This window comes from Oncorhynchus nerka, linkage group LG27 (assembly GCF_034236695.1).
Source record: "Oncorhynchus nerka isolate Pitt River linkage group LG27, Oner_Uvic_2.0, whole genome shotgun sequence".
NCBI classification, from domain to species: Eukaryota; Metazoa; Chordata; class Actinopteri; order Salmoniformes; family Salmonidae; genus Oncorhynchus; species Oncorhynchus nerka.
In genome coordinates this window covers 66,155,814-66,168,667 of record NC_088422.1, presented here as the reverse complement: position 1 = coordinate 66,168,667, position 12,854 = coordinate 66,155,814, and the positions used below count along the sequence as shown (strand labels likewise).

General features: G+C 45.5%; 1 protein-coding gene across 12 annotated transcripts in view; it reads right to left on the bottom strand.

The window, feature by feature from the left end:
* The window catches only part of tjp1a (tight junction protein 1a), a 145,495-nt gene that overhangs the window by 31,710 nt on the left and 100,931 nt on the right, over positions 1 to 12,854 (bottom strand). For 7 of the 12 annotated variants that reach the window (XM_065011893.1, XM_065011894.1, XM_065011900.1 and 4 more), the window contains 8 exons: positions 9,881 to 9,937; positions 6,957 to 7,081; positions 6,675 to 6,777; positions 6,160 to 6,484; positions 5,731 to 5,837; positions 4,801 to 4,969; positions 4,397 to 4,538; positions 36 to 172 (listed from right to left, as the gene is read on the bottom strand). In XM_065011893.1, the coding sequence (XP_064867965.1) occupies positions 36 to 172; positions 4,397 to 4,538; positions 4,801 to 4,969; positions 5,731 to 5,837; positions 6,160 to 6,484; positions 6,675 to 6,777; positions 6,957 to 7,081; positions 9,881 to 9,937 (1,165 nt within the window). The remainder of the gene's footprint in view (positions 1 to 35; positions 173 to 4,396; positions 4,539 to 4,800; positions 4,970 to 5,730; positions 5,838 to 6,159; positions 6,485 to 6,674; positions 6,778 to 6,956; positions 7,082 to 9,880; positions 9,938 to 12,854) is intronic. The other 5 variants (XM_065011895.1, XM_065011901.1, XM_065011897.1 and 2 more) reach the window with 1 other exon arrangement.

Genomic DNA, 12,854 nt, shown 5'->3' with positions numbered 1-12,854 from the left:
AGGCAGCTGTGGAGGCAGCAGGGGCCCTGACTGACCTGGCAGTGGGGGCAGTTTGTCCTCTCTGGCCAGTGGCTGGTCGCTGATGGCCTGGATTAGGGCCTCCTGGGAACCTTTAACAGGAGTCGACATCACCCCGGGCTTGGAAATCCTCTCCTCATCTCGACTTCTGTGGCTAGAAAAAGAAACAGTTGATTATTTATTTTGGGTTTGTTCATTATTTCCTTTGTAGGCCTACCATGTGAGATGAAGAATGGTAGCAATTATGAAGAGAGAATAGAAAGGTGGATGGATGAACCCTGAGTCTAATTATTTATTTATTTTAAGTATAGGAGACAAAACAATGTCACACGACCTCTGCACCCTCTCCACAGAGAGCTTCCTACACAGGCTGCTTGGAGAAGGTCCTGTTGTTTTATCCCAGGGACGCAGCCAGTGACGGAGTGTGTGATCTGTGTGTGTTGTTATGAGAGCGTCGTGTTACTGACATCACAGCGTGGAATGAGTGATAAGGCACTAGGAACAGTAAAGAACGGCCAAAACAGTAAGGAGTTAAAAAGGAGGACGGCCGTCTTCGACTCTATTTGAAACTATTTGAACTACATGTTTATAGGGTCCGACCTAGTCTCTGCTGGCCTCGGTTTCACCTCTGCATCGACTGCATCAGCAGCAGAGCAGACTCCAGGTGCTTTCAGCTATGTGGTCTACAGAATCCTCTCAACCCTACAGTATCACTGACAACCACACAGAGACCAGAAACACTACTCAGTCATACCGAAGCAGACATTTTTCAAAAAATGTTTTGATTGAGAGCTGTGTGCATTACAAATGATTCATTCCATTTCCCTTCTCAACCTTTTAACCAAACCACAGCAGCGGTACTGTATACCTGCCAGAGCCAGTCTCAGCTCCAGCTCACCACAGCCAGGCACTGAGTGTTCAGATTCAGATGTGCGAATGCCGTGCTCAGTCTCTGCAGCTCTAGTCGGCTGCTTCTTAGAACAATGGGTTCGAATTCCAGCCTGGTCACATGACCCCGAAGCTGGCACAGGACTCCAGCCAGCATCCAGCAGCTTTTTACACAGGAGGAATGTAGCGGTAAGCTACACTACAGCTGGACTGTGCCACCATCTTACACCCAACACTCGCCCTCCCTCACACAGGACTTTAACAGGATAACATGCACTCACTCTCCCTCCCTCACACAGGACTTTAACAGGATAATATGCACTCACTTCCCAAAGACAAAATCAGACTCAAACAGCAACAAACCAAAACCTATTAGCTTGAAAAGTGAAATGGGGATCCTTGCCTTCCTAACATTCAATTTCCTGTGTTTGTGAGAACAAATGAAAACACTCCATCAAAAGTGAGGAAACAAATGGGGGGGGGAAATACACACACATTTCCTAGACGCAAAATGCTTATTTTTTAGTTGAGTTGAGTCAGCGACAACTTAAGATTTAAGATGAATTCACAACACATGGACCTAATTTCATCCTCATATTGAAAAAAATGGAGACTACCTTTTGATAATCCATATCTATTTCATACTTTGAATGAAAACTACAAGTGACAAATTGCAATTGCAATTATTCAACAGTGAAACTCCTGATAATGTGTTTGAAGTTCAGAGTGCATTGGGGACTGTAGAAATAAAGAGATATTAAAAATGGCTGCAGTACATGCAGAGCAGTCTGCGCTGCAAGGGACGAATTTCAACAAGGCTGTAATCGCCTGTCTGTCTGTCTATTTGTCCGTCCGTCCGTCAGTCAGAGCGGGCCTATTGGCCGGTCCTGGCAGCAGCTCTTGTCCCCGTCCTAAATCTCCCATGCCCTCCCTGCCCTGTCCTGTGTGAAATGGTGTTAAGAGGCAACACGTCAACTAAACAGAAATTCCTACGTAGTGCTGTCCTTTTACCTTGCCTCCCTCCCTCCTTTCTTTCTCTGCTCTCCTTTTCTAAACACAACAGTACACAAGGACCAAAGCACAAATCTGCTATCTGTTTCGTTATTTCCTCCTGTGGCGTCAATATAAGGTTACGCTGTATAAATGGACATCTCAACCCAATAATCTTGTTGTGATAAAATGTGTTCTGCATCATGGAAAGAGGGATACTTTAATTTTGTAATTCCCATAGACCACTGTCGTAACAACCATCTAAAATGGGACTGTTGCACAGCTATACTTTGTTATTTGAGGAAAATCCCAAAACTAAATGCAGGAGGCTAACTAACACTATTTCACAGTTGAATGAGGTACTCTCACAAATATGTTTTTTATTTCACCTTTATTTACACAGGTAAGTAAATTAGTCAAGTCTTGATTACAATGACGACCTGATGGTATATTAGGGAATGTATTCTCACAGGGACAAGAGAAACATTTAACTATAGAGAAAACCTCAACTATGTGAACCGTCTGATTCTGGGGCAAATCTCTGTGGGAAGTGTGTCAAATTCCTGCCTGGCCTCCTGCATAGCAAATACATACTGTGATGAGTCCTGCATGCATACTGGTCTGGTTATAGCCAATCCCTGCTGACACTCACCATTTAGTCCCTCTTGCCTGACATTCATAAAGCGCAAACAGAGTATGGCTTCGAACTAAACTAGTAACATTCAAACCAAGTGCTCAAGGCTCATCAATACAAGGTTCAGGAATACACCATGTATTATGTTACTCATTGTGTACGTACACAAAGACAAGTAACACCAATTCAATATCCCCAAACCTAAAGGCTAACTCTGGAAAGAAAACGAGACAGAAAGACAGTTTATTGATCTAAGTACTAACCTAAACTCTAGGATGGTCTCAACAACTACGGGCAGGGTGTTTTTGTGACACTTACAGTGGGAGTATTCTGTGTAAGAATGTCCCTGCGTTCCTGCATTGAGACAAGAATTGTTATTCCACAGTGATGTTGACAGTTACATTGGGGCTGATTTACGGTAGTTGGTTACTGGAGTGGCTTGGTGACAAACAGGCAGTTGTAAATCATTAACAATTGGTCCCTCCAGATATCTAGCATCTATCTAGCCAGGCATTCATTCCAGCCTCTGATGACAAACGGACTTTAAAGCCATTACACAATTTTGTCATTCATCTGATTCCATATGGGCTGACAAGGCTTGGGGTTTAGACCCAGAGCATTAAGGAGAGACCAGTACCGCTACGAAGTACCAACCAACCGGCTGTTAGTTTTCCCAATTCAGATCAATGGTACAGCTGCTTATCTGCATTAACACCATCATATCAGGATGTCTAAACACTACAGTACAGCAGCACTGAGGAGGGAGCTAAAGACAAGGTACAACAGGGGGCTAGGGGATGCTAAATCTGTGAGATCTCTGTCAAATAAATAGGACTGTTCACTGTGATTCAAAAAGAACACTCGTTTTGAATCCAGGGCTTTCTTTTCTACAGAGCCTCTCCTCCAGGGCTCATAGCCTTTCGCCAGAGAGAGAGAGAGACACACACACGAGCTCCATCTGGGCAATCCATCCCCATCCTGGTTAATTGCTGTGATACGACAGGCCGTGTGATCAGAAACCAGCAGCAGCCTTTCCTTCCACAGCTCTATCCCTCCCTCCAGCCCCTCTGGCGTCAACACGCCACATAGTCAGTCTGAGAGGAACTGTCAAGCCTTGCTCTGTAAAGGCACCTCATCTACTGGTCTACTTCTCTGTATAGCGACTATCTACTTAGTCAGCTACACAGGCAGCTATGCAGGCAAGCCAGTCGCCACTACTACATGTCTGTCAAAGCCGGTTACTGCATCTCTCCACTGCTTTCCATGCAAACTTACTTTAGCCTCCAACTGAAGAGATGGAAAGAGAAAATTGTGCAACAGAGGAAAGAAAACACAAGACATTCAATTGACTGGGAAAATGGAAGAAATTAAGCACATGTTAATATTTAGACAGTTTATCAAATATATAGTTAAAATTGTACTGACTGATGCTCTGGCCCATTCCAGGCTGGTGGTGAGGGTTTCCTTTAGGTTGTGATGAGTTATTATGGACACTGTATATAGGGAGACTATATGGTGAGCTATAGGGAGGGGTGCAGGGGATGGGACATCGATGTGGAAAAGCATCAATATCCTCTCCTCTAGCTCGCTGTGACCTCTGACCCCTACAGCAGGTCATTATAGGACTGCAGGGCTTATAGAGGCACATCTTTCTGTTCTATTCATCCTGTGTCTTCATTATCTATTGATACACAGCCCTCTAGAAGTGCTGGCGATTAACACTAACTAACCATTTACAGGCTTTAACATGACACATGATGAGGCTTGAGTTGCAGCACTGTGGGTGTCTGTGTGATATGTATGATAGCTGTGTGTCCCATGAGGATTGTGTAATATATATACTGTATGTGTGTGTGTTTTCCTTACCTGCCATTGCTAATCTGCCGTGGTGAGTGTCGGGAGGGGTCCGAGGGCTCAGACCGGGTAGGGGAGCGGGATCGACTGCCCCGTGCTCGATCATGGGATCGAGTGGAATGGTCTGAGGTCAGTGAATGAATTTCTGAAATGTCTGTTAGAACAAAGTGGTGTTTAATATGGCAATTGAACCATGACAAGTAAACCAAGAAAAAAAAGTAAAAAAGAAGAGAAATCAGTGGAAAAAAGATTAAGTAGTAAGTTTTCCTTTTCAGATACCTCTGGGAAATTGCACCCACATAATATCATGCCATATTGTGAGCTAAACAAAACGGTGTTAATCAATATGAGGTCGTTAAAACACGAGATTGATTGAGGTTAAAGTCCTGTAGAGAACGCACAGAGCTCCATCTCACCGTCTCGGTCGGAGTTGTTGCCGGAGGGAATGCTGTCGTCCATGTCGGGGATGTTGAGCAACGTGGCTCTGTCGTCTCTCTGGACCACCATCTTTAACTTGCCCTTTGACCTCTCAATTAGCTTCTTAGCATCTATTAGCGACAGGTTCTCGGTCACTGTGCCGTTAATCTGAAAAAAAAAAAAAAAAAAAGTGTTTAAGGAATCTCATCATTGTACAGTTTAACTTTGGACTTGTGCAACAGCACACATACACCAAAGCCATACAGTACAAGACCTATAATGACGTTTAATAATGTATGATTTTAGCAAATGTTCCACATGCACAGTGCTTTACGTATGGTCACTTGCAGTGAGAGACTGAACACATCATATTTTATTGCATAAAAATGAAATCACCACTCCCTTGTTTAAAATGTTCATAATGGAAGGCTAAAGTCTCACAACCACATGTTATCCCTCTTTCTTGTACACGCTTTCATAGTTACTACATTTGGAAGACTCGAGTTCGATACAAGGACTCTCTTTTGAACACAGTGAAGTGGACTAAAACAGTCAGAGTGCAGGGTGTGCCTTCTTGTGATGAGGTAAATGTTTCCCATCAGCGACTGACTAGTCAGGAACCAAAGCGAGTGATGGAATGCATGGAACGCATGGCCCTGCTTGAGGACTGAGTAGCATACTAATGAACTTTGAACTCCCATTACAGGCATCTCTCTCAGAGGGAACATATAAACAGTGTGGCTAGAAGTCATAGTGAAACAGGCCCAAAATATTGCCTCATGTGAAGTGGTATACTTAGTATATATCTGCTCTGAATCTCAGCTCAGTCCCCGTTTCTTTGAGTGCCCGTCACAGGATTTGAACCGGTGGCATTCCCACTCCAGGTAATCGTCTATAACGACCAGCCCCATCATGTCTCTGGTTCTCACCTTCAGCACCACGTCTCCCTCCTGGATGTTTCCGTCCCGTGCTGCTAGGCTCTCTGGGGAGATGTCCTTCACAAAGATGTGGCTGGCCAAACGCAGACCATACTCTACTTTAAACAACAACAACAAAACAATATTAGCAAAGTACTGTGCAATACCACACCTTAAACTGTAGGGTCAAACTGACAATGCAAAGGAAAGAAAATCGGGCCTCCCGAGTGGCGCAGTGGCTTAAGGTACTGCATTGAAGTGCTAGCTGTGCCACTAGAGATTCTGGGTTCGAGTCCAGGCTCTGTAGCAGCCGACCGCGACAGGGAGACAAATGGGGCGGCACACAATTGGCCCAGCGTCGTCCGGGTTAGGGGAGGGTTTGGCTAGCCCAGAAAGAAATCATTCATTCTGAAAACCTAAGCTGGACATTGCGGTGCCCACCTTCATTCTTACGGGACTTGACAAGGGTGACTTTGGCGGGGCGGGACGGTGTAGAGGAGCCTTGGGATCGGCCGGAGCGGGGCGAGATGCTCCTCTCTCGCGAGGCACTGTGTTCCCGCCGGCTGCTGTTGCTGCGTTCACGCTCGCGGTCGTTCGTCCGCCTGCTGGCCGTGCCGCCGCTCGCCGCTCCGTAGGCGCTGGTGGGCCCACTGTGCGGCTCGCAACCGTCGTCTTCATCCGTGTCCTCTTCCTCGTGCTCGGACATAGTCTCCCTGTCTCCCGGGCGGGACACCGGGATCTGAACCTTCCGTTTTCTTCTGATCGTCTGGGGGGAGAAAAGGACATATCATCATTCTCAACCACCTCAAATGACCTCTTATCAACTCAATGAAGTGAGAAACGTATCTAAATCCCTGGGGTGGCATTCATAGAAGAGGAATGTACTTGCTGAGGATGGAGGACCATAACATGAAAGGTTAGCCTGCTGGCCATTCCCGAGGAATACAACAACTCACTATTTTTGCGTTCTTTCCACTCTTCCGAAGCTGCTGCACTGCGTACGCATGCTCTACGTTGTCCATGGACACCGCGTTGACCATTACCACACGGTCATTTTCCCTGGAAGGAGAAGAGAAACAAGGATGCTCAATCCCGGTCAGGATCTACATTGACCACTCCCAAATCAGGACCATAGCGGTAACATATAGGGCTGGTTACCCAGATACAGATTAAGCCTAGTCCGGAACTAAAAATCAGGCTCACAGAAAATCTCAGTTGAAAGTGTTTTCTGCACTTACGATAAGAGTCCTTCTGCTGGGCCACCCTTCAGGACGTCGGAGATGACAATGGAAGTCTCACCACTCTGGAAGTGAGGGTTGTCACGGCCCCCTGAGATGGCTATGCCGAACCCAAACCCTGGGGCCTGCACACATCACACACATACACAACAGAAGTTGGAGACATGACGTCTGGGACAACAGTGCATGTTTTCTTCATTTTATCCATCTGGGAGTTTTGCCTGAATGCACTTGATGAACATAACACTGTACACAGTAGAAGGATACATACTTCCTCACTTCAGTTAGTATAGCAGATGTAATACATAGAAAATAAACACAGCTACTCTAGACTCTAGTCATTTTATTTAAGCACAGTCAAAAGCTATAAAACCATTCCTTCATGTAGCCTAGATATAGCAATAGGATTAGTGTGTGTTATGTCCATGGTTGTCTCCAGAGAGAGAGAGAGAGAGAGAGAGAGAGAAGAGCGAGAGGTGTCTGGCACAGTGATCTGATCTGCTCTCAGGGCTCTCTCCTCTCTAGTCAGTCTGTCACCTCTGACTGTAGCCTCCATTATCACAGCCAGCCTGACTCTGTCCTGACTCCTGATCTCCTGACAGATGGCCAGGCCAGGACGCCACTCAGGACTGGAACCGAGAGGAGAGACACTTATAGTAACCGTGGTGGTGATATGCTCGCTGACACAACCACACATTGACAGCATGCCTCTAGCCTGGTCCCAGATCAGTTAGTACTGTGTAGGCAACTCCTATGGTTGTTGTTATGTTATTAAACATTGCACTCTTCCAGACAGCCAATGAGATAATCCCAGTCAACAATGTCTACACGTCACCTGAGGTTTCACTAGTCTAGTCCTGTGAGTGTATGTCATTGAAAGGTGTTAACACCAACATTTTTACAACATGCTTACTACAGTGCAATCATGGGGTAAACTAATTTAAGTGGTAGGCCTATACCAGTGTAAGTGGGATAATAATATGGTTTTGTAAAGGGAGTGGGTGGTGCTAGCGTTATGCCTTCACCGCTGTCGTGATTCTACTCTTGTTACAGTAGTTGTTTTGCTTTCCAATGCTCTAGTGTAGGGGTTGTTAAACTATTTCAGCCTGGGACCAAATGAGAAATTCTGTGTTTTCCTGGGACCAACTCTCCTGAAAACAGCCCCCCCCCCCGAGGGGGCCTTAAGCGAGATTTGGTTCAGGGGGCCCACCTCACCTTGCGGGAAAAACATTTTTTAAAGTTAATTTTGTGCAATTCTACACATTTGCCATGGAACGTAGAGAAAATGTGTCTGTTTTGAAGCAAGTTTCATCCAATTGTACACATTTTGCCATGACTTATGCCATGTTGATATCTGAGTGTGAGTGACTAACAAAATCACTGCTTCAAATATGCCTGTAACAGGCAGCATGCCGACCTGTTCCCTGTCCTGTCTCTTAAACAATGACAATACAGGGTTCTTATACCCCTACCCGTAGTGCATTTGACCAATGAAAACAAGGCATTTCACATTCAAAAGACATGAATTACAATCTAAACGTCCTTCAGATCATAAACATACTTGAATATATACCAGCACATATCTCAATAACTGTCCTAAACCATGGTTAATGAATAACTAGACTTTGGGGATACGCGCTACAACGCACCCCACCTGCCCGTCAATTCTCTGAACAGGAAATTAACAGAACACTCTTCAATAAATGAAGAAATACAAGGTAATCTCACACATTTCTGACAATCTACCTTCACATTTTAATTAGTAAACAATATCACATTGTACCTTTGATCACTTAATGTATGACCAGAAACAGCCTATATTAAAATCGGGAGATGCAGCACAACAAGAGTTTTCCGCAGAACGGCCGGCGCTCCCAACTCACTCTTAACACACCGTTTCTCACCTTTTACAGATGACCAGCAACAATCAAGAGGACATCTCTAACCCACATGATTATCAATAAATAAATGTGCTTCTCATCAACAGTAAATCATCGTCAGTGTCTAGTTATTCATAATTTCTTTAATTCAAGTGATGGAGGACATGGGGACGATCATCAATCACAGTGACTGACATCACAAGAGAAAAACTGCTGATGCACAACCACATTTAGAAACTGCACCTTGTGTATTTTACTATTCTAACTCTCAACAGTAAGTTGAGACCCAGACAAAAAAAGTATTGGCAACAGTGTCAGTGAACTCTAATTAGAATAAAAAAAAATGAAATCCCATGGTTTTAAAAAAAGACAAATATTTATATAGGGTACTAGTAGTGATGGGCAGGAAGAACATTGCTACAGTTACATATCAGGATATTATTTTTGACCGCATATCGTATCTTTTTGACAATAATTGCAATAGTATTTTATTTAGTTTAGTTATTTTTGCACACTTTTATTTCCATGATTGATCACTTGTTTTCTCATGGCTTCCTCGACCCTCTGCAGCAGACATATGGTAAGCAATATGTTCAGAACATCCAATTGCAATAAAATCACAGTATCGACTCGCAATACATATAGAATCGTGAGAATTGCAATACATATTGTATCGGTACCAAAGTATCGCGATAATATCATATCGTGAGGTCACTGGCAATTCCCAGCCATAGGTACTCACATAGACCAGTTCATGTGTAGTCTACACAACATACAGTATTCCCTGTGATCCTGGAGTGTCATGGGGATGGCTGCCAACAGGAAGAGAAGAGAAACACACAGGAAGAGGACGCTAATATAGCTCTCTCTTCCTCACCGCAGCTTCCTGACATCTGTATGCTGGGCCCATTGTGTGTTTCATCAGCACACTTCCTGATCCTGCAGCTGGCCTTCCCGGCACTGAGAGAGAGGGATGATGATGTAGGGATGGAGAGGGCTACATAGGAATGGAGAGAGAGTAACGGAGAAAGGTAAAACACTTACTCTGTGAAGGGTCACTGTGTGCTGTTCCCATATTACAGTTTCCTCCATCGCTGCGCTCTAAGACAGGGAGAGAGAGAGAGAGGGGGAGAAATGTCACTATCATTAGGGTAATGAGGGTAAGCGGTTAACACTGTGATAATGAGCATTCTGAACCAGGGTAAAAGTCCACGGGAGGTAATGTATGCAGCGTAAAAAAACGATACACAAAAGGAAAGGATTTTCTTCTAAAGGTTGACAGAGAGATTGAACTTGTGGTAGACCTCAGAGTGTCTCTGGGTGGCTGGATACTCAGTCATGGTTTTAAAAGCCTATCATGTGCTCCCTCCGTTTGCAGAGCACTTGTGATGGTCTGGGTTTCATGCTGAGAGGAGAGGAGGCGGAGGCTGCCTGGAGGGCAATGCTCTTTACTGGGTACCCAGCGGACTGACAGAGAGAGGAGGGAGAGAGAGAGCCTGAGGACCATTATACCCCAAACACTGACTGACTGCACCACAGACCACTGGGATGTTCACCACTGCAGTGTTCCCTAACACACAGACACGCGCACACACACACACACACAGCAGCAGCTTCGCCACCGTTGGTTCCCACATGTCCGTGTTACTGCATCACTGGGGGTGAAACAGACCCTGGAATTGCTTACACTTTTGTGAGTACCAATGTGAAGTGTAATCTGCAAATATTATAGACGTGTGTTGCACAGAGTAGACAGCCCGCACAGATTCAATCTGGTTTACAGTGCAAGAGAACGTTTGTTTGCTATAAAAAGATGGACAATCTTCAGTTTGTTTTGAGGTTCATCCTAGGTGAGAAAGGTCTACCTGGACCTCAGTGCTGCCTGCCAGTGTGGATTAAACTAACAGTAACAGTACAAAAGGAAACACCAGTGACCAGACAGACAGTGGTGGTGAATTCATCACACAAACAGGCAGCTCCCTCCCTCTCTGGGTCCAACACTGTCCTCTGTCCTGTCCTCCCCACAGTACTGCTCCACCCGTGACTGTGCTTTGGCCTGCAGCTTTAAATCACAGCTCTACACCCACAAATCCACTTTTACAAGTCTGACTGATGCACAACAAGCCCTTCTGGTATCCTGGCATTTAGCTGTAATGATACAGCTGCTCTAATGCAGAAGACCTGCGCTGGAGAAGAAAAAGAAAAGCAAGCAAACACCTAACAACATTATGACCAACCTCCTCTTCATCCCCATCATCACAGTAATCATCCTCAGGACTACTGCGGTCTCCTCTAGACAGTTCATGTTTTGTCTGGCTATTGCTGAGTGGACCTGGCGCAAAGAGTCCCGGGTATTTGGTGCCGGGCCCAGAAATTGGGAGAGCTGAGAAGCAGGGTGGAGACAGCCATGGAGTTCACAATAAGTGACACAGCATAGCCTTCTTTCATACGAACATGTCTGGAATGGCCAGACTGGGAATATTATGCTAATATTATATGACTAAGAAGTTACAGGAATAATATGACCAGCAGCATTCATTTTCCCTCAGAAATCCTGTTTGACTCAGTTTGAGGGTTGTCAGAGTGTGGGTAGGAGAAGGGCTAATGTTGTCAGAGTGTGGGAAGGGAGAAGGGCTAGAGTTGTCAGGTTGTGGGTATGTACAGTACGTCGTTTTGCCAGGGTGTGGGTATGTACAGTACGGTCGTTTGTCAGGGTATGGGTATGTACAGTACGGTCGTTTGCCAGGGTATGGGTATGTACAGTACGGTCGTTTTGCCAGGGTGTGGGTATATAAGTGTTCTCTTGAACTCCCCACATCTCTGTAATGAACACACAGTTAACCCCTTGACCCTGATTTTCATGGCAGCTCAATGTGGATGTTATTCATGTCCATAATTGGTGCAGGCAGGCAGGGTTTGTGCTGCACCTCCCTCCCTTTGTCTGCCCCTGAGACTCCCACATTCAGTCCACCATTATCTGAGGGGGGGAGGCGCTGACCCATTTAGCCAAAGCCGCCCCCTTACCACACATTCCTGTCAAGTGTTTGTACGGCTGGAGGTCATACATTTTGCCAACAGTACACTGCAAAACAGACAGTGGGGGCCCATGCTATGAGAAAAATGTCCATGCCGTTTGTGGACCACGTGACAAGGGGGCCTCGTCTTAGGATGAACACGACACGACAATTTCCGGCGCCGACAGAGATGGCTGCCTCGCTTCGCGTTCCTAGGAAACTATGCATCACAAGCATTTTGCTACACTCGCATTAACATCTGCTAACCATGTGTATGTGGCAAATAAAATTGTATTCGATTTTATTTGAAGCTATAAGGGGACAGGAAGGGAGCAAGGCTGTAACTGACATACATACTCTGTATGGCCAGTAACTGGATACATTCAATTAAAACTGTGGCCAGATCACATTTTAAAGAGATTTGTCTCTATCCCATACACAAGCAAACTATGCCCAGCAGAGTATCAACGCACAGCATTAACAATATATGCCTGATCTCTCCCTAAATACGGGAGCCTGAGACAATGAAGAAGGCTTATAATTCACTGCACTTACCCTAACCATCCCCCCCTCACACACCCCCTTCCAGCTGTGGGCCCAGATGTTAGTAGACAGTGCAGACACACACACACACGCGCTGAAGAATCTCCTCCAACGCCCATTGTTTTCCTCCCTCTTCCACTCACGTGGTTTTTCCTTTCACTGCTGTGGTGACTCAGAGAGTGGCCTTAGGAGTGGGACGTGTCTGACTGGGAAGGGCGTTATCGTATCGGTAGGGTGTGACTGGCAGTACCGGTCATGAGGGCGCAGGGCATAACGGTTATCGGTAGGCCTCTGGGTCAGAGAAGGGTGGTTAGTGAGTCAGGAGGAGAGGACTGTTTACCCCAGTGCGGCTAAACTCTGCTCTCGTCTTCTCCTCTGATGGGATTATCTTTTTAAATGATGCACCATAATCTGGAGCACTGATTAAACAGCTTGTTGTGAAGTGTGAGTAGAGTGTAGAG